At 46.5% G+C, this 21,869-nt stretch overlaps 1 protein-coding gene across 5 annotated transcripts in view; it reads left to right on the top strand.

Moving 5' to 3' along the window:
* The window catches only part of NTRK2 (neurotrophic receptor tyrosine kinase 2), a 546,312-nt gene that overhangs the window by 489,435 nt on the left and 35,008 nt on the right, over positions 1–21,869 (top strand). The window contains exon 21 of one of the 5 annotated variants that reach the window (XM_033927873.1): positions 2,885–3,002. The exons of the other annotated variants lie outside the window; for them this stretch is intronic. Within the exon in view, the coding sequence (XP_033783764.1) occupies positions 2,885–2,980 (96 nt within the window). The 3' untranslated portion in view covers positions 2,981–3,002. Of the gene's footprint in view, positions 1–2,884; positions 3,003–21,869 lie in introns of those variants that run through there. 5 annotated transcript variants of the gene reach the window in all.

Here is a 21,869-nt window from a genome sequence, read left to right as displayed (position 1 = left end):
CCACCTCTCCCATCAGACTCCCCTTTCTTATCCTCCCTCATCGGTATATACTACTATACTCCTACCACATTCCCCCTAACTCCTCCCATTCCCTGATCAAAGCCCTTCCCTTGATGCAAAGTTTCTCCCATATGCCCAAACCCAAGTGCTCCTCACCCCTACCTCTGGACCTCATTCTTAATGATGTAGTGGAACAAAGAGGGAATAGACCTCCTCCACTCCTCCTCCACTCCTCCTCCACTCCTGTCCTGTCTGGCTCTGGGCATCAAAATGATGCTTCTGTTCCCTAGCAGTAGTTTTGCGGTAATATCTCATGGGTTCAACCTTCCATATAAATTGTTCTGATCATGGGAAAGATTGGGGAAGGATGATCATGGCAGATCTGCTGAGGAAGGAGGATTGGATATTGCCACCGAGGGTATGGTTTTTTTTCGCATTTTAACAAATTCCCACACTGGCACTGAAGTGCCATTCCTGAATTTCTATGTCAGTGTCTCTCAAACTTTTTATAGTTCTGGCACACTAAACAGAGCAAATGTTTTTCACGGCACATTATAATTGAAATGATAAAATTGCAAAACCAACAAAAAAATTAAATTTTAGAGTTATTTATTTAAAGTTTTTAAAGCTATGTGTGGTTAATTGAAACAATGGTGAAAAAAGATAGACTAGAATTGCTAATCAATGTGATGGATATGCTTGTATTTGAGTGCAAATTAACTCAAAACGCAGCTCGATCACTGACAAGCAAATACATATTTTATCATCCACCATCTGCAGTTCTTTTTTTTTTTTTTTTTCTCGATTTAATTTCTGTCAGAGCTGAAAATTCAAATTCGTAAAGATAACAAGATTCAAACAGTAACAAAGTTTTGATTGCTTTGCTGTTCAAATTAGGATAGCTACTGCAAAAAAAAAATAAAACTAAAATTACTTGCTATTAGTTTTCAAAGACCAATCACGTCAAAGAATGATGCTTGTCTGGGCGGTTGTATCCTTATGCACATAGATACTCATAACGTTGACAGACTCTTGCGTACGCCACATACATGTAATCTATTTTAGTGTATAATTAAGAAGATAATTTTTTTTAAATAAAGTAAAATTATGGAATCTCTCTTGGCACACACAGAATTTCTTCAGGGCACACCTCTGTGCCATGGCACACAGTTTGAGAGACACTGGTCTATGTGGTAGGATGAGTGAGGCCAATGTATAGATGTGTTTATTTCTAAAACGGGATCTCCTACCAAACATAGGGGCCCCTCCTTTTTATCAAGCTGTGGTAAAGCGTTTTAACACAGGCCATTGAGGTAAGTGCTCCAACACTCATAGGAATTGAATGAGCGTCAGAGCATTTACCTCGCTGGCCAGTGCTAAAATGTTCTAGCGTGGCTTGATAAAAAGGGGGCCATAGCCAATGCATAGATGTTTAGTCCTGCCTATGTCTTAGAAAAGGATCACCGGAATAATAAATAAATGAAATACTTTTGAAATTGTAGATATTCCAACCTGAATTCTCGATTCTGGTTTGTATGTCCTTTCTAAAATGATGCACCACGTATTGGGCAATTGTTTATGTCCCTCCTCTGTGCATAAAACCCTGTCTTATGTATGGAAATGATTTTAAAATTATCCTCATATCTGGGAAGATTGTTTTGCAACAAATAAATTGAAAGAATTAAGGCAAACATTAATTCAACAATATGCTTTGTCGTTCCTACTCGTCCATAGGATAGAAATATTAAGCTGTAATTTTGTCTTGATCAAATTTGTAGTAGCTACATAGTTCAGTTAGGTCGAATTAGACACATTTCCTGAGCTACAAGAATATTATTGGCCAACATTTTTGGACATATTTGGCCCTTGACATAATAACATTTATATTTGGTTGTCTATTATTTCTGCTGTCTTGTCGCACCCAGAGGTTGTGGGATCAAATCTCAGGGCTGCTTCTTGTGACTCTTGGCAAGTCACTTAATCCTCTATTGCCCCAGTTACAAAATAGACACCTGTATAGAAGTGTAGCGCGCGGTAATTTCCTGCACGCGCAAAAAACACTAGTGCACCTTAGTAAAAGGAGCCCTCTATTTTGTTTGCTCTTGAACTCCAACCCTATTTTATGATTACTCCTGAGCTAACAGCCCCTGCAAGGTAGAGGCTTCTGTATGTTTTTCCTTTTGACAAACTAGCACATCATCAGGACTTATATTGATAATTGTCTTCAATATATGTAAATTTATTTGCAACTAAGCTCTCAGATGCCTGCGCTGATGAATCCTAAAATTTTTAAATCAGCTGTTGCAGGAAAGGGATATCTTTCATTGATCTTTATAACGGAAGCTAAGCTGTTCACCTAAACGTAGACCCCTGAAGAAGCCACTAAGAAGGCGAAACGGGTCCCGTTGGGACAGATAAGAGCTACACATTTAAGCAGCAGTGATACCGGCAAATAAGCAGCAACAAAAGATAAGTGCTGGTTCCTGTTACTTTAAATTTTGCACAAAGCATTTAGCACTTTAAAAATTGTATGCAAAAAGCTCAATGAAAGATACCCCTTTCCTGCAACAGCTGATTTAAAAATTTTACAAAATTTTATGATTCATCAGCGCAGGCATCTGAGAGCTTAGTTGCAAATAAGTTTACATATATTGAAGACAATTATCAATATAAGTCCTGATGATATGCTAGTTTGTTAACAAAGAGGACTTGGTTCCATTGTTGAGTGTTTTTCCTTTTGAACCACACAACTGGAGATTGTTGTTTAGTTTTAAACTGTAGTTTGGCTGTGTTTGTGAAGACTTCTCACCCTACACTTGCTCATGCTATCACAAACTCTACTTCTTTTTCTCATTATATTAAAATCTTCTGAACCCTTTCTTAGATTATGGAATACTTTAAAAAGTGGGGTTGTGTGAAGTTGCTTCCTGGACCAAAGATGTTTACATCTCAAGCATGTCAACAGGACTTTCAGGATTAATATTTGAGTGTATTTGGAGATTGTTCTGGCACTACAGTATGTGCTATGGAGTAATATTGTCCTAAAAACCTGAGAGTTAGGTAAGTCAACAGTGGCTGCCCAGAATAGAATTGTGAAGGACACAAGAAAATCATGTAGCAGAGTGTTTTGTATTCTGGGGTGTGAATCATAGGATTCCATGTCTTAATTACGGAGTGTGTGGCACAGTGGTTGGATCTACAGCCTCAGCACCCTGGGGTTGTGGGTTCAAACCCCGCGCTGCTCCTTGTGACCCTGGGCAAGTCACTCAGTCCTCCCTAGCCCCAGGTACGTTAGATAGATTGTGAGCCCACCGGGACAGATAGGGAAAATGCTTGAGTACCTGATTGTAAAAACCGCTTAGATAACCTTGATAGGCGGTATATAAAATCCTAATAATAATCCTAATTACTCTTATTTACAGTTGTGATCATAAGTTTACATACCCCTGGCAGAATTTGTTTAAGATGTGGAAATTATGAGTGATCAGACAAAACACTTTTCTTTTATTTTTAATGTGTTTCAGATTAGACCATTATATATCTCAGAACAGCACAATCATTAAATAAATCATAGCAATAAAGTAAATAATAAAATAGTCCTGTTCAAAAGTTTGCATAGCCTTAGGGTAATGTAATGTAATGTAATTTATTTCTTATATACCGCTACATCCGTTAGGTTCTAAGCGGTTTGAAGAAAATATACATTAAGATTATAAATGAGAAGTAAGAAGGTACTTAAAAAATTCCCTTACTGTCCCGAAGGCTCACAATCTAACTAAAGTACCTGGAAATTAATTCTAATCACACCTAGCGATGCCTAAGTAGGCTTAGGTGCCAGTATGCTAGGCCAGAGTTTTACTGGCCTAATTTACCATCATCTAATACAGGCCTGTCATACCACACCAACTCTCTACCAGGGCAGGATTAACCAATAGGCCAAGTAGGCACGTGCCTAGGGCCCGAAATGGTCAGGGGGGGGCCTGATGAAGGAGGGCATCAACATTGTTTTTTCCAAACAGTGATGGGCCCCTCCAGTATCAATCGGCAATGCGCCCCCCCCCCAATCGATGGAAAGTAAGACAAGCAAGCAACGCTGGTAAGAAAGGCAACGGGAACTGTAATTGTGCAAGCGGTGCTGCTTGCCCAAAGTTTCCCTCTGACGCAACTTCCTGTTTCCGCCTAGGCACATGGTGGGGTGGGGTGGGGCAGGGGGCCCAGTGTACTTGTGTGCCTAGGGGCCCTCAACGAATTAATCCTGCCCTGCTCTCCATCCCTAACCATGCCTACTTTTCAGGTAGGCATCTCGATTTAAGCACACAGTAGGCACCATGCAAATATAAGCATGCAACTTAATGTGGTTTTATAAAAAATTAGGTTTCAATGGTGTGGTCAAATACGACACCAATTAACCTACCCTATATACTCAAATATAGGACGAGATTTTGGGGCCAAAAAAATGGTCCAAAAATGGGGTCTCATCCTATATTCAGGTGATGACCTGACTCCCTCCCAGACTTGATGCAGGCCTCTGGTAAGCTGAGACAGGAGGGATCTCTCCCTTCCTGGCCGATACTAACAGTTTTTTTTACACCCCCTCCGGCCGATACTAACAGTTTTTTTTACACCCCACCTCCCCCCGCATAAGACATGATCGAGATGTTCAAATATGTCACGGGACGTATCGAGGTGGAAGAAGATATCTTTTTTTCTTAAAGGTCCCACGGCAACAAGAGGGCATCCTTTGAAACTCAGGGGTGGGAAATTTCATGGTGACACCAGAAAATATTTCTTCACCGAAAGGGTGGTTGGTTGCTGGAATAGTCTTCCAGTGCAGGTAATTGAGGCCAGCAGCGTGCCAGATTTTTAAGAAAAAATGGGATTGGCATGTGGGATCTCTACACGTAGGTGGGTCATTAGTGTGGGCAGACTAGATGGGCCGTGGCCCTTTTCTGCCGTCAGTTTCTATGTTTCTATCCCTAGTGGGCCAGTGGTGTATGGGCAGGAGCGAACTTTCCACGCTTCTGCTTTGCACTGTGCCCCTCCTCACCCTCCAATCTCACGGCCAGCAGCACGCAGGAGCGAGCTTCTCGAGCTCCCGCCCAGCCCTGTGCCGCTCCTTGAATGGCAGGACCGGGCAGGAGCTTGAGAAGCTCGCTCCTGCATGCCACTGGCTGCTGGCCATGAGATCGGAGGGACAGAAGGAGGGAGATGGCGGGAGACAAGAGGGAACCCTCCTGTCCTGAACTACCACTAGACCACCAGAGGGGGAAGATGGTACAGGGCAGGAAGCTTGGACATGGTGCAGAGCCTGGTAGGAAGGGGGGGGGGCTTGGTTCAGAGCCTGGCAGGAAGGAGGGCTGGCTGCAGAGCCTGGTAGAGAAGGGAACTGGGTTCAGAGCCTTGTGAGTCCTATTTTCCTTTATTAAAAAACAGCATTATTGGCCAAAACATACCTGGATTTAAGCTGTGATCACTTACACCAATGGTCTCTAATAAATGGCTCCAGAAGTCCTTTACTGTAGCTCTCAAACTGTTGGCTGAAATGTTCCCTGAGTCCTGCAAATTTGTTAAATTCAATCTTGCCTACTCAGATTATGCATTAAATATATAAAAAGAGGATTTCTATAGGCTGAATGTTGGAGTTGGGCAGGTGTAGGACCTACTATGCCTGCACCATATGTACATAAGGTAGTAGGACAGGTCAAAGGTCAGGATTCATATTTAGACACATCGGTACTGCAGTGGTGTGACAAAGTTAAGGAAACCATGAAACGGTTGTGTTCAGAGATGTGGAAACCATGCCAAAGTTTTGCTAAAGCACAGAAGAGTGCATGATGAAAACAGAATTTTCAAGGATGGATTTATTTAAGTAGTATAGGCTGAAATGTGTAAGCTTGAAATCTTTTGGCTGCCCTCAGAATTTTCTCATATTTGCATTGCCCTTTTCATGAAAAAGTTTGGAGTGCACTGACTTATGCCAACCCTAAGGCTGGTATAAATCCTCACATCTAGAGTTTATCAAGAATGTGCACATACAGATGTACAATCTGCCCAAAATTCCACCCATGCACATGGCCACTGTCAAAGTACATGTTGTGTGAGCAATGTGCATATATTTACACTGGTCAGTATTTTATAAATAGTCATTTGCACATGTAAATGGGCACTTATGTATGTAAATGACTAGCATACTAATATTTACAAGCACTGTTAGCTCCTATTGTTGCTTGCCTTCCTCTTTTTCAGTGTTCTCTTGTAGTCCATAATTCAATCCAAGAAGTGATTGTAAGGCACAAAAGCAAATCTTTTGTCCTTGGAAAGTAACTGTCTTGTGCTCCAGAGGTCAGACGACTTTTCCACTTTCTTTAGGATGACAGTCACCCTGGTCATCATTGAGATGTAGCATGGGAAAGAATTGCGATTGACTTCAATGTTCAATTTTCACTGAATCATAACTTTAGTTTCCCAGATCCGATTTACACAGGGATCTGCTGGCCTCTCTTCTTAAACTTGGCTATAATAAATCTCATCCTCTTTACGAAAATATTTTCCAGAATAACTACAAGCTTGTAAGGAAAAGGAGATGAGAGAATTACCGTATTTTCTCGCATATAACGCGCGCGTTATACGTGGTTTTTACAAACCGCGCATACCCTTGCGCGTTATACGCGTGAGCGCGTTGTACAAAATTTTTTTTACATAGTTTCCCCCCCCCACGACGCCCGATTCATCACCCAGAAGGAGCGCTCGCACTCCCACCCCGAAGGACTGCTCGTACCCCCACAGCCTCCCTCCCTCCCCCATAGAGAAGCTGTCTACCTTGTTTCCAGATGCCAGCCCAGCTGCTTCCTCTGCCGGCGGTCCTGCCCCTTCTCAGAGCCCTGTGCTGCGCTACTTCCTCTTCAGGCGGTCCCGCCCTTCCTCTGACGTCAGAGAAAGGGCGGGACCGCCGGAAGAAAAAGCAGTGCAGCAGGGCTCAGAGATGGGGGATGGAGATGGCTCAGAGATGGCGGCAGAGGAAACAGCTGGGCTCGCTGGCATCCGGAAACAAGGTAGACAGCTTCTCCATGGGGGAGGGGGGAGGCTGTGGGGGTGCGAGCGGTCCTTCGGGTGGGGGTGCGAGCGGTCCTTCGGGGTGGGAGTGCGAGCGCTCCTTCGGGGTGGGGGTGTGAGCGGTCCTGCGGGGGGGTGAATCGGGCTTTCAGGGTAGGGACAGGACTTCAAGGGGGAAAGGAGAGTCGGGGCGGGCGAAAGGAGAGTCGGGCAGCATGCGCGGTATATGGGTGTGCGCGGTATATAAAAATTTCTGTACATAAATTTGTGTTTTTCGCGCGTTATACCCGTGTGCGCGTTTTACACGGGTGCGCGTTATCTATGTGAAAATACGGTAGGTTCAGTTGAATCGCATTGCCTTGCCAAAGTTAAATGTGCTGCAATCAGCTTAATTGGTTGGTCTGAAGATGATATAATTACATGGAGGTTCTCTCCTGTCCTTTGTGAAACAAGCTTTCTGTGAAGGGGGAATTTTGGATGACTGGGCACTGACAAGTTAAATACAGTAATTACTACATTGCTATTAAAAGATAAGTTTGACTAGCCACCCTTTGACAAGCAAAGCTGAGGGAGAAAAAGTATTTTTACCAGTCCAAAATTTCACAAGCAAGCAGTTAATAATTTATTGCCTTCACCTAACCTTTTTGTTGTCTTTTATTCATTCCCTTCTTTCTTGCTTTTAACATTTATTAAATGTGAGTATCCATCCTTTGATCATGACATCAGAGGGATGAACAATTAATAAAGACTATAGGGCTCAAGAACAAAAAAGAGAGATGTCCAAAAAAAACAACATAAATAGGCACTTGGACATCTTACTAGTCAAAACATCCAAGTAGGCATTTTTAAAACTGACTTTCAGGATGTCTAGTAGGACTTCTTACCTACTAGCATCCAGAGTAGAAATTGGCATGTTGGTAGGCATGCCATGGGCAGAGAATGGGTGGTCTGTGGGTGGGGTTAGACTTAGATGTCCTGCAGCTATAATCAAACCTTTCCCAGTACGTCCTAGATGGAACTTAGACACTTTCAGAAGCATCTAAGAGCCCAAAGGGTACCCAAACTGACCAGTTGACCACTGGAGGGATTAAGTAATGAGCCCCACACCTCCAATTGTCACTGATCCACTCCCACCCTCCCAAAATTTGAATGAAACAGTACGTACCTGGTTCTAGAGCAGCAGCACTTGGTATGGGAAAGCCTAGTAGAACATCATACAAATGTCTTAAGTAATCAGGTGGGTGGGCTAGTGAACCATAGGCAGGAGGAGCCAGGCCCATCAGCCACTCTTTATGGTGGAAAGCGTGAATCCATCCAAACCCTACTATATTGCCATATAGTTGTCACCTGCAGCCATAAGGGCTATTGGAGTGGTGGACAAGTGGGTATAGTAGGTTTTGGGGGAGATTTGGAGGGCTCACATACTTTATAAGGGGATTATGGTGAGATGTAATTCTAGCACTGTTTATGTGAAGTTCACAGCAGTGCCTTCTAATGTACCTCAATGTTCTGTTGGCATATCTGTGGCCAGTCTATTAGAAAGCTGGTCCTTCCCACATCCAAATGGGCTTCATTTGGATGTTTTCAACTTGGATGGTATTGTGGTTGAAAATGGAGAATAAAGTTAGATGTCCTGGTGGCCAAGACGTCCAACTAGATGATTTTCAAAAACAAAATTCGATACAGAGAGAGGTGCCTAAGACCTGAGGGGCCTTAGGCATCTGAACCAATCAGGGCCTTTGACCCTTCCTTGTGCATCACTTCATGCACCAGGAAGGCATTTAGACAGGCGGGCCCAAAGCAGGAGCTTTCTTCTTCCAACATTTTAAAAAGGTACAGGGGAGGTTCAGGGGTAGGGGTGGGGAGGCATCCGGTGACAGAAGGAAGTGGGCATCTCTCCTGCCATTTTGGGGGGCGTACGGAGGCAGTGTCTCTTGGGTACTTGGCATAGGGAGGGGCATGGTGCAGGGGGGGGCTTGGGGGGACATTGGCTAGGAGGTGCCTAGCTCAGGGGTTCTGCGTTTGTTAGGGATCGTTGGAGAAGGCCTTCATCAGCGGTGGGGGACTTTATTCTTTTTTTTTTTAATGGGTCAGATATTTTGCGTGTGTAATACCTAGGATCCTATGATGCTTATTTTAGAAATTCTATTCATGTTTTGGACATCTCAAATCTGGCATTGTAAATGCCCATATTACATGGAAGTCCAAATCCAGATTTTATAAAGCCTGGATATGGATGTCTAAAACGTCTGTGTGTCCATATGTTAAGGGGGGGATCTGAGCATGTTTTGGGTGGGACGGTGGAAGGGCTAAAAGATAAATGACCAACTCTGATTGCAGAAAACCATGTTCAAAAGGATGGTTGCCCATAGACCTGGTACATGGCACTTACAAGATAAAGAAAAATGCTCCAATTGAGCAGTTTTCTAATGAATGGAGTAAAGGAAGTCAGAGTACATATTATCCTATTCCTATATGGCTCACACTTAATTAAAAAGAAAACCCATTTCAAACAGCTATAGTGGAATTTGAACTGGTGCCCCATGACTTGCTTCAGCTGCCCTAACCATTAGGCTGTTCCTTCACATGGAAGTCTATATGGTTATTTTAAAATATGGACCTGTGGCATAGTAGGGGGGCCAGACTGCCCTGAGCACCATCTTCATGAGGGCACCGGCGCTGGTACCTCTCTGCCACCCCACCCCCTTCCCGAGTTAGGATTGCCAGATTTTCCAATCAGAAAATCCAGGCCCCTAAACCCGCCCCCCCGGGGCCTGCCCAGTTCTGCCCATCCCACCCTAATCATTACATTACATTACATTACATTAGTGATTTTTATTCCGCTTGTACATTGCGGTTCAAAGCGGATTACATAAGAAGAGAACTGGACATTTCCAGGATGGTACATGACATTGGAGAATACAGATTGAGGGTATAGACTTCCACCCTAGCCCCGCCCCGCCTGCCTGCTCTTGTCCGCCATTCCCCACTGCCCGCTTTTGTCCGCAAATCGCATCAGACAAGGAGGAAGTCCGCACATGCGCAGATGTCACGTGTGACTTCCTCCTTGCCCGATGCAATTTGAGGAGGCTTTTCAAAACCCAGACAAAGTGCCGGGTTTTGAAAAGCCATCCGGATCCCCAGACATGTCCTCAAAAAGAGGACATGTCTGGGGAAATCTAGACATCTGATAACCCTACCCTGAGTACCTTTTAAATGTTCAACAGCATGAGCAGTATCTGCCACCTGCTGATCGCACCAGTTTCAGCTCACTTCTGATGTCACTTCCTGGTCGTTGATCCAGGAGGTGAGGTCAGAAGGCAGCCGAGGCTGGCACGAGCAGCAGGTGGAAGATGCTGCTCATGCTAGTGAATGTTTCAAGATGTATTTGGGACAGGGTGGGGTGGGGGAGTCGGCACCCAAGCAGTGGGGAAGAGCAGGGGGTGCACAGCATGGCGATGCCAGGCACCACCGCCCCGGGCACCATCCTCCTTAGCTACGCCACTGATTTGGATGTTTCTCTGCTGCCACAAAGACATTCATGTCCCTTGTTTAGCCCAATTCATATTTTGGACACTGAATTTGTAACATGGATTTTCATTCTGGATGTAGCCAGCATGTAGACATCCATTTCTCATGTGTTCTAGAACAAGCTGTATGTTGGCAGATTCTGTCCTAAAATAAATGAGGTCCATATGTGACATACAGACTTGGGCATCCGTATTCTGAGTTGGATATCCTTTATAAATTTCCCTTATGAACTTAATATTCAACGTCTTTCTGTGTTTTAAATGTTGAAACCCTGATTTGAGAATGTCTGTATTGGTATTGTGTCATCTACCATGGGGGGGTGGGGGGTAGGGAGGAATGGGAAAAATTGTGTCTGTCTATTGTTGGTGCCATATGTGTAGTGATTAAAGGGTGAGCAGAATAATATATATCAGTGGTCCCCAAACCTGTCCTGGGGGACCCCCAGCCAGTCAGGTTTTCAAGATATCCCTAATGAATACCTGTCACTTCCATTATATGCAAATCTCTCTCATGCATATTCATTAGGGATATCTTGAAAACCTGACTGCCCCCAGGACAGGTTTGGGAACCACTGATATATATGTATGCAACGTGTAAGCCGCATAGTTTCATACGGTATATAAATTTGTTAAATACCTTTTTTATCCCAGGACAAGCAGGCAGCATATTCTTAACGTATGGGTGACGTCACCGACGGAGTCCCGGTACGGACACTTTTAACTAGAAAGTTCTAGTTGACCGCACCGCGCATGCGCGGGTGCCTTCCCGCTCGACGGAGGAGAGCGTGGTCCCCAGTTTCTTCGTTTCGGCAGAGCGAAGAAGACGCATGTGCTTTCAACGGCTGTTGAAATTTTCTACTTTGCCTTCCCGCTCGCGTAATTTTCTTCCTTTTTTGCTTTTTTCCCTTCGGGTTTCTTTTTCGTCTAAAAAAAAAAAATAAAAATTCTTTAATTTGTCTTTTCCTTTATTTTTCTGGCCGGCCCCGGCGGGGCCTGTTGCCAACATACAGGCCTCCGAGTTTGATTTTGCGGAGGCCGTGTTTCCATTCATGCCCCCTCAGCCGGGTTTTAAGAAGTGCCAGCGGTGTGCACGCCCGATCTCTCTCACTGACCCGCACAATTGGTGCTTACAGTGCCTGGGTCCAGAGCATCGGGCTGACACCTGCACCCGCTGTGCTACTCTTAAAAAACGTACGTTAAAGAATAGGCAGATCCAGCAGAACATCCTTTTTGGCACCGGATCTGCCATGGAGTCTGCCACACCATCGACGGCGCCGCTAAAGTCGGCACCGACTACCTCCACACCGCCTGATCCTTCCTCGGGGTCGATGGCGTCAGGTAAGCCGGCTAAGAAGCCTTCCACTTCCCTTGAGCGCCCTCCTGCCACGGCGGCGACACCGGTCCTCCCGGCATCCAGCCGACCCCGTAAACGCTCCGCCCCGATTTCGGTGAGTGCCTCGTCATCGGCCTCCTCATCGCCGGGGCGTAGAGCAGCACCTATGGTACCGAAAAAGAAAAAAGCGGTACCGGTGCCTCCTCTGGACGACCGCATTGCGGCCATACTCCAAACTCAATTACAGGAGCAGCTACAGCAACAACTACAGCACCTGTTGCCAACAATATTGGCCCCGCTCCTTCCGGTACCGGACCGGCCCGAGCCTCGCACCATACCACCGGAGTCGACTCCATCGGTACCATTAAACACGTCCATGCCGGTGCTCGCGGCGGAACCCATCAACCCTCTCGTGCAACTACACTCTGATGCCGATCCTCTCCGACATCGGGACCGTCGCCAAGCCGACCGAGACCGGCACCGCTCCTCTTCCCCCGGAACCGTCTCCATTCGTTCTAGCAAATCTCTCTCTAAGACTCGCCACGCAGAACCATCCACACCACCGTCCCGTCCTTTACGCACCGACGTCAGGGACCCGGACCTCTGGGAAGAATCCCAACCCGGTACCGACGATGAGGCTTCTTCAACCGACGAGGAGCCCTCCACAATCGATACCGGTTCCAAGCCTGAACAATCCTCGTTCACCAAATTTCTTCGGGAAATGTCAGCGGCTCTCTCTATCCCATTAGAATCTGACTCTAAGAAGTCACAGGCTTTCTTAGATGCCCTAGACTTCGAGCAACCCCCCAAAGAATTCCTAAAGTTACCCGTCCACGACATCTTACGGGAAACTTTCTACAAGAATTGGGAGAATCCTCTCTCGGTACCGGGGGCCCCTAGAAAACTGGATAGTCTCTACAGGGTCATCCCTATCCCGGGGTTTGACAAACCCCAACTACCCCATGAATCTCTCAGTTCACACGTTCACTACTCACTACTGTCTGGATGCCTTCTCCAGACGGGATGGACTCTTCGGCCAATCTGTGTTACAAAATTTATTTTCCTAATGGCCAACCATCCCTCCTCCCCCTCTGTTAGCTTGGAGGTCACCCATACGTTAAGAATATGCTGCCTGCTTGTCCTGGGATAAAGCACAGTTACTTACCGTAACAGGTGTTATCCAGGGACAGCAGGCAGATATTCTTAGGACCCGCCCTCCTCCCCGGGTTGGCTTCTTAGCTGGCTTATCTTAACTGGGGACCACGCTCTCCTCCGTCGAGCGGGAAGGCACCCGCGCATGCGCGGTGCGGTCAACTAGAACTTTCTAGTTAAAAGTGTCTGTACCAGGGCTCCGTCGGTGACGTCACCCATACGTTAAGAATATCTGCCTGCTGTCCCTGGATAACACCTGTTACGGTAAGTAACTGTGCTTTTCCTTGGTATCATTTGATATTCCCTCTTTTCTTCCCCGCTTGGGGTTTGGGATGTCCGTCCCACATTCTTCATTCTTTCACTCTTCTTCTTGTCTCTCTTTCTCTTTTTCCTCCTTTTCTCTTTCCTCTTCCTTTCTTCTTTGCCTCCTCCTCAGGTTTTATGATGGTCCTTCTGGACTCTTTGGTCTTTCAATATGTTTCTCAATGAGATAACATAAGAACATAAGAACATAAGCAGTGGCTCTGCCGGGTCAGACCACAGGTCCATCCCGCCCAGCAGTCCGCCCCCGCGGCGGCCCAACAGGTCGCCTGCCTTAATCACCAGAAGGGGCCCCCTTTGCCCCCTAGGTTTGTCATCGAAGTCCTATCTTCCCCTCAAAGTCCTAACCCTCCGGCCTTGCACCTGCACGGCCTGGAGAGCTGTCTATACTTATGCAACACCCCAGCACCTCCCTCAATACCCCACGATCCCCTTTTCCCTCAGGAATCCGTCCAATCCCTGTTTGAATCCCTGTACTGTACTCTGCCGGATCACTTCCTCCGGGAGCACATTCCATACGTCCACGACCCTTTGGGTGAAGAAAAACTTCCTTGCATTTGATTTGAACCTATCCCACTTCAGTTTCTCTGAGTGCCCCCTCGTACCTGTCATCCCTTTTAGTCTGAAGAACCTGTCCCTGTCCACCCTCTCTATGCCCCTAAGTATTTTGAAGGTCTCTATCATATCCCCCCTGAGCCTCCTCTTTTCTAGAGAGAAGAGCCCCAGTTTATCCAGCCTCTCGGCATATGGGCAGTTTTCCAGCCCTCTTACCAGTTTCGTTGCCCTCCTTTGGACTCTCTCAAGAATTGCCATGTCCTTCTTGAGGTGCGGCGACCAATATTGAACGCAGTATTCCAGATGTGGGCGCACCATCGCTCGATACAGCGGCATGATGACTTCCCGCGTCCTGGTTGTTATGCCCCTCTTGATGTTGGCTTTCTTCGAGGCTGCTGCACACTGTGCGGATGGTTTCATGGATGGATCCACTAGCACACCCAAGTCTCTCTCAAGTCCGGTGTCTCCCAGCAATCCCCCCCCCCCCCATTTTATACTCGAACAACGGGTTCTTTTTCCCTATGTGCATGACCTTGCATTTATCTACGTTAAAGCTCATTTGCCATTTGTTTCCCCAGTCCTCCAGTTTATCGAGGTCCCTTTGCAGTTCCTCACACTCCTCCCTGGTCCTAACTCTGGCGCAGAGTTTGGTATCGTCTGCAAATTTTATAACCTCACACTTTGCCTCCGTTTCCAGATCATTGATAAATATGTTGAAGAGTAGCGGCCCCAGCACCGATCCCTGCGGCACACCGCTCGTGACTCCCCGCCAGTCAGAATATTGGCCTTTTACTCCGACCCTCTGTAGTCTACCTGATAGCCAGTGCTTGATCCATCTATGTACATCCCCGCCCACCCCATGGTTCCACAGCTTCCTAAGCAGCCTTTCATGTGGCACCTTGTCAAAGGCCTTTTGAAAATCCTTTTGTCCACCTGACTGCTTATTCCCTCAAAGAAGTACAGAAGGTTTGTCAGGCACGACCTTCCCTTACAGAATCCGTGCTGGCTTGTCCGCAGTAGGCCATTTTTCTCGATGTGCTCGCAAATGCTGTCCTTGATTATTGCTTCCACCATCTTCCCTATAACTGAAGTCAGGCTCACCGGCCTGTAGTTCCCAGGGTCACCTCTCGATCCCTTCTTAAAGATAGGTGTGACATTCGCCAGTTTCCAGTCCTCTGGTACCTCTCCAGTTGTCAAGGATAGGTTGCAAACATGCTGGATTGCGCCCGCTATTTCCTGTCTTAGTTCCTTTAGAACCCTTGGGTGGATCCCGTCCGGTCCCGGAGATTTGCCGCTTTTCAACCTGTCAATCTGTTTGAGGACATCCTCCCGACTTACCTCTATATGCCCCAATTTTTCGGCCTGCTCCCCACTCATGAGATCCTCTGAGTCCGGTATGTTGGACGTGTCCTCGCTCGTGAAGACCGACGAGAAGAACGTGTTCAACCTCTCAGCTACCTCTTTATCCTCCTTAATCACTCCCTTCCTATCCCCATCATCCAATGGCCCCACCTCCTCTCTCACTGGTTGCTTCCCCTTTACGTAACTGAAGAATGCCTTGAAGTTTTTCGCCTCCCTGGCCAGCCCCTGCTCATATTTCCCTTTTGCTTTTCTAACCTCTCGGTGGCATTCCTTTTGGCATTTCCTGTGCTCCTGGTGATTTTCCTCCGTTGGGTCCCTCTTTCATTTCCGGAAGGACATTTTCTTGTCACTGATTGCCCTCTTTACTTCAGGTGTCATCCAAACCGGGTCCTTTGGCCGCTTGTTCTTGCGGCCTTTCCTGAAACTGGGGATGTACAGTTTTTGCGCTTCCTGCAGTGTGTCCCTGAGAAGGGTCCAGGCGCTCCCTGCAGTCTCCATCTTAATGCCATTCCTGAGCTTCCTCCCCACCATTTTCCTCATAGCAACATAGTTCCCTTTCCTGAAGTTGAGCACAGTTGATGCGGTCCTCCCAACTATGGGTGACCCCCTTTCTAATGTGAATCTGATCACGTTGTGATCACTGTTGCCTAGTATTCCTCCCACTTCTACCCCTCTTGCAGGCCCCCCTAATCCGTTAAGGATTAGGTCAAGAGTAGCACCCCCTCGTGTCGGTTCCTTGACTAGTTGCTCCATGAAGCAGTGATTGTACGTAATCCTCTTGGAATTCTGATTGGTTCAGTTGAACCTTGTAGTTCATTTGTTATTTGCTGCTTTTTTTTTTTCTCATTTGTTTCCCCTTTTGGGGTGCTTTTTCCGTATTGTTCTGTTATTGAAAACTCAATAAAAATATTTGAAATCAGAATCGGTATCATTTGATATTGTTAATTATTAAATTAAAAAAATAAAATAAAAAATAAATTGTTAAATAAATAGGTGTCTTCTTTACAATTTTTTAAGATGCCCTATTGTAAAATTACCCCTTTGTCACCTAATAACTTTATTAAGCTGTTCAGAGGCTTAGGGGCATACAGGAAACTTTATGGTAGAGCCTACATTCTACTACAAAATTACAGCTAAAGAAATACCATGTCATGCTATAATCAGTGAGCATGCAAATTATTGCTGCATTAAAATCACAGCAGTAATCTGCATCCCAGCTTTCCAGCTGCCTCACTTTCTCCCTCTCCCCAATCTGATCTGATGCGAGTCCCCCAAACCCCAACAATTGTTTTTTTGTTTTGGTTTTTTTTGTTTGTTTGTTTGTTTTTTAAAGTACCTGGTAGACCAGTGAACCATCTCATCTATCCAATTTGATTCTCTGTCTCCCAATCTCAATCCCAACAAAAACAAGAAAGTCCCGAGTGGTCTAGTGGCCTCCTTCCTACTCCCTGTCCAGATCCCCTGTACCCAATTAAAAAAATAAAAATCTAATCTAATCAGTAATCTTATATTCTGCTCTTTTTAAACTCAGATTCAAAGTGGATTACAACAAGAAAAACCCTACATTAAGGGGATCACATATACTTAAAAATTATTACACAGAGTTAAAATATCAAGAATAACATTTATCAAAAAAGTAGATCTTTAAAGCTTTACGAAAAATAACATATAAATCTAGATATCTTATTGTAACAGTTGATTCTTCCTAATTATTCTAAAAACTGTTGGAAACTGAAGTTTAAAACTACAGTTACTACTTGTAGTAATAAAATTAGCTGGAACTCATAAAAAAGAAGTTAATTGTTTTGGAGCATTACCATGTAAAGCCTTATGTACTTGACAACATACCTAAAACTTAAACCCTGGTGTCTAGTGACATTTTCTAGTGGCATCCCCCCAGCAACACCAACAAAGAATTAATTTAAAATTCTTTAAGCTATGTATGAGTAATTGTAACAATAGTGAAACTAAAGTAGATAGAATAGAATTGCTAATCAATGCAATGGATGTGCTTGTTTTAGAGTGCAAATCAACTTAAAATGTGGTTTGATAGTTGACAAGCAAACATGCATTTCATTATCCACCATCTGCAGCCATTCAACTTTTTTTAGATTTAATTTCTGTCAGAGCTGAAAATTACAAAGAAAATAAGATCCAAATGGTAACAAAGCCTTGATTGCTTTGTTGCTCAAATTAGGATAACTACTGCATAAAAAATAAAAAATAAAATTGTTTGCCGTTAGTTTTCAGGGACCAATCACGTCACAGAATGATGCTTGTCTGGGCGGTTGTATCTTTACACACACAGATGCTCATAACATTGACAGACACTTGTGTACATGACATACGTGCCATCTATTCTTTTCTATATATATATATTTTTATTGGAGAAATATTGCACAGAAGAAAGACACAGAAACCATCCACAAAGAATCAAAAGGCAGTACAACTAGACAACAGTAGGCAGTGCAAGACAGGAGTATGAACTACTCCCAGGTGCTTCAGACGGTGGAGGGTATCCTGGGTCAATCTGTAGAGTGGTCCTATAAGACTTTGCTGCTGGGTGTCACTGACTGAGGTTGGTGTTGCAGAGCCCTGTTGACGTTTTGTATTGGTGACCCTAGGGCTTACAAAAAAGCTTATCCTGCAATATTGGGTGGAAGATGCGTGCCCTACAGTCCAACAATGGCGGGCTAGTATGTCTCAAATGGTGCTTTGGGAGCGATTACACAAACAGAGTGCAACTACCGTATTTTCGCGGATATAACGCGCACCATTGTAAAACGCGCACAGGGGTATAGCGCGCAGAAATCACGATGATATGTACAAAAACTTTTCTATACCGCGCTCAGGCATATAACGCGCATGCTGCCCGACTCTCCTCTGGCCACCCCGACTCTCCTTTCGCTCTCCCCGACTCTCCTCTGGCCACCCCGACTCTCCTTTCGCCCTCCCCGACTCTCATCTGGTTGCCCCGACTCACCCTGACTTTCGGTGCACTGCCCCGACTCTCCTCTGGTTGCCCCGACTCACCGTTCACCCGCCCTGACTTTCGGTGCACTGCCCCGCCTCTCCGTGCCTGTCCCCCTTGAAGTCCTGTCCCCCCTTGAAGGTCTGCCTGTCCCCCCTTGAAGGTCTGCCTGTCCCCCCTTGAAGTCCTGTCCCCCTTGAAGGTCTGCCTGTCCCCCTTGAAGATCTGCCTGTCCCCCCTTGAAGTCCTGTCCCCATCCTGAAAGCCTGATGCCCCCCCTCGACGTCCGATTCTTCTCCCCCCTCGGCAGGACCACTCGCACCCCCACCCCGAAGGACCGCCGACTCCCCGACAATATTGGGCCAGGAGGGAGCCCAAATCCTCCTGGCCACGGCGACCCCCTAACCCCACCCCGCACTACATTACGGGCAGGAGGGATCCCAGGCCCTCCTGCCCTCGACGCAAACCCCCTCCCCCCAACGACCGCCCCCCCCCAAGAACCTCCGCCCGTCCCCCAGCCGACCCGCGACCCCCCTGGCCGACCCCCACGACACCCCCACCCGCCTTCCTAGTACTTTGTGTAGTTGGGCCAGAAGGGAGCCCAAACCCTCCTGGCCACGGCGACCCCCTAACCCCACCCCGCACTACATTACGGGCAGGAGGGATCCCAGGCCCTCCTGCCCTCGACGCAAACCCCCCTCCCTCCAACGACCGCCCCCCCCCAAGAACCTCCGACCGACCCGCGACCCCCCTGGCCGACCCCCCCACCCCCCTTCCCCGTACCTTTGGAAGTTGGCCGGACAGACGGGAGCCAAACCCGCCTGTCCGGCAGGCAGCCAACGAAGGAATGAGGCCGGATTGGCCCATCCGTCCTAAAGCTCCGCCTACTGGTGGGGCCTAAGGCGCGTGGGCCAATCAGAATAGGCCCTGGAGCCTTAGGTCCCACCTGGGGGCGCGGCCTGAGACACATGGTCGGGTTTGGCCCATGTGCCTCAGGCCGCGCCCCCAGGTGGGACCTAAGGCTCCAGGGCCTATTCTGATTGGCCCACGCGCCTTAGGCCCCACCAGTAGGCGGAGCTTTAGGACGGATGGGCCAATCCGGCCTCATTCCTTCGTTGGCTGCCTGCCGGACAGGCGGGTTTGGCTCCCGTCTGTCCGGCCAACTTCCAAAGGTACGGGGAAGGGGGGTGGGGGGGTCGGCCAGGGGGGTCGCGGGTCGGTCGGAGGTTCTTGGGGGGGGGCGGTCGTTGGAGGGAGGGGGGTTTGCGTCGAGGGCAGGAGGGCCTGGGATCCCTCCTGCCCGTAATGTAGTGCGGGGTGGGGTTAGGGGGTCGCCGTGGCCAGGAGGGTTTGGGCTCCCTTCTGGCCCAACTACACAAAGTACGGGGAAGGCGGGTGGGGGTGTCGTGGGGGTCGGCCAGGGGGGTCGCGGGTCGGCTGGGGGACGGGCGGAGGTTCTTGGGGGGGGCGGTCGTTGGGGGGAGGGGGTTTGCGTCGAGGGCAGGAGGGCCTGGGATCCCTCCTGCCCGTAATGTAGTGCGGGGTGGGGTTAGGGGGTCGCCGTGGCCAGGAGGGTTTGGGCTCCCTCCTGGCCCGATATTGTTGGGGAGTCGGCGGTCCTTCGGGGTGAGGGTGCGAGTGGTCCTGCCGGGGGGGGGGATGTATCGGACGTCGGGGAGCCGGCCGGGCAAGAGGGCTTGGGCTCCCTCTTGCTCCGATCGTGGATGCGGGTGCGGGTGGGAGCGCGTGCGAGCGGTCGTTCGGGGTGGGGGTGCGAGCGGTCCTGCTGGGGGGGTGAATCAGGCGTCGGGCGGGGTGGGAACTATGTTTAAAAACTTTTGTATACCGCGCTCAGGCATATAACGCGCGAGGGGTATGCGCGGTACGTAAAATCACGTATAACGCGCGCGTTATATCCGCGAAAATACGGTAGTTGGAAATCGGTGGCGTATTTGGAGTGATGGAGTTCCTTTTAGACTGGGTCAGAGTCCTGGGATGCGGGGGGGGGGGGGGGGGGTGTTGCATTATAAAACTTGGAACATGCCATCTGTTCTATTGAAGGGAATTTTTAAAAATAAAGTAAAATTCTGGAATTTCTTGTGGCACACCCAGAATCTCTTTGGGGCACACCACTGTGCCACGGCACACAGTTTGAGAGACACTGGTCTATGGCTTGGAGACTGATGATGCTCTAATGAAATTTAATCTTTTTTTTTTTTTTTGTAAATCTTTATTCATTTTTTAAACATACAATAATACATAAACACATTTGCACATTGAGAATATCACTTAATATTCAGCAATAATACCAATCATAAAATCTTATCTCCCTCCCTTCCCACCCCTTCATAACAAGTAATTAAATTACTTTATATAGAATGTTATACTTAAAACCGCCCCCCCCCCCCACCTCCCTGAAAAATGAACTTTTAAGAATTAAGGGAAAAGTAACATCTAATCATTACAAAATTTTAATGGCTCCCACACATCTTGAAATTTCCTAATATATCCTCGCTGTGTTGCTATTACTCTTTCCATTTTATACATATGGCATAATGAATTCCACCAAAAAATTTTAATTTAGTCTACTCCAGTTCTTCCAGTTATAAGTAATTTGTTGAACGGCAACCCCAGTCATTATGAGTAGTAGCTTGTTATTATTTGATGATATCTGACTCTTTGCTCTCATTGACATACCAAATAATACAGTATCATATGACAATGCCACTGGATTTTCTAATAAACAATTAATTTGGTCCCAAATTTAATCATTTCACAAATAAAAGACAATTGAAACTAAAATATAAAGTTAAACAAAACACATGACTTTAAAGTATATACTGTTAATATTTTTAGTGGACCACTGCATATAAGAATGGCTGGGCAGATTATTACTTGAAAGAGAGGCAAAGTAAGGTTTCAGCCAGTGTATGTACTGTATAATCCTTCAAGAAATGAAGACACATCAGTAAATAGGAGTTTCTGAAAAGCATTTTCATAAGAGTCTTCCTCCTCTACCTTTTCCTCTCTCATTTATTAATATATGGATGCCATAGGATAGAATGTCAGAATTCTTTCTTCCCTCCATACACTAGTTTGTGTATGGCTTTATAAATTAGCGGAGCATTAAAAAAAAAAACAAAAAAAACCCACTATCTGTTAAAAAAAGTGTCCTAAATACCAGCCATCTAACAGCTATAATCAAACTGAAAAATATCACTAGATATCTTGTTCAATTATAGCTGTGAGATGGACATTTTTTCACTGACAATATCCAAAACAAATAACCATTTTCCAAAATGAAATGTCCAACATTTGAATGATTAAAAAAAAATAGCATGGACATGAACATCTATCTGGCATCCTTTTCAAAAATATAGCCATATACAGTATGCGATATCCCTGCAGAATAAAGGAGTACACTTCCCCCTCCGAATCCGCGGTTTCAGCATCCGCAGATTCGGTTATTTGTGATTTTTTTTTGGGGGGGGGGAGAAATCTTCATTTTGGACCTTCCCTCCGGCATCCCGGCCTTACCTGGTGGTCTAGCGGGCTTTCGGGGCAGGAGCAATCTTCCTACACTCCTGCCCCA

Source organism: Geotrypetes seraphini, chromosome 1, assembly GCF_902459505.1.
Source record: "Geotrypetes seraphini chromosome 1, aGeoSer1.1, whole genome shotgun sequence".
Classification (NCBI taxonomy): Eukaryota; Metazoa; Chordata; class Amphibia; order Gymnophiona; family Dermophiidae; genus Geotrypetes; species Geotrypetes seraphini.
The sequence above is the reverse complement of the archived record's forward strand: the minus strand, read 5'-3'. Positions and strand labels throughout refer to the sequence as shown.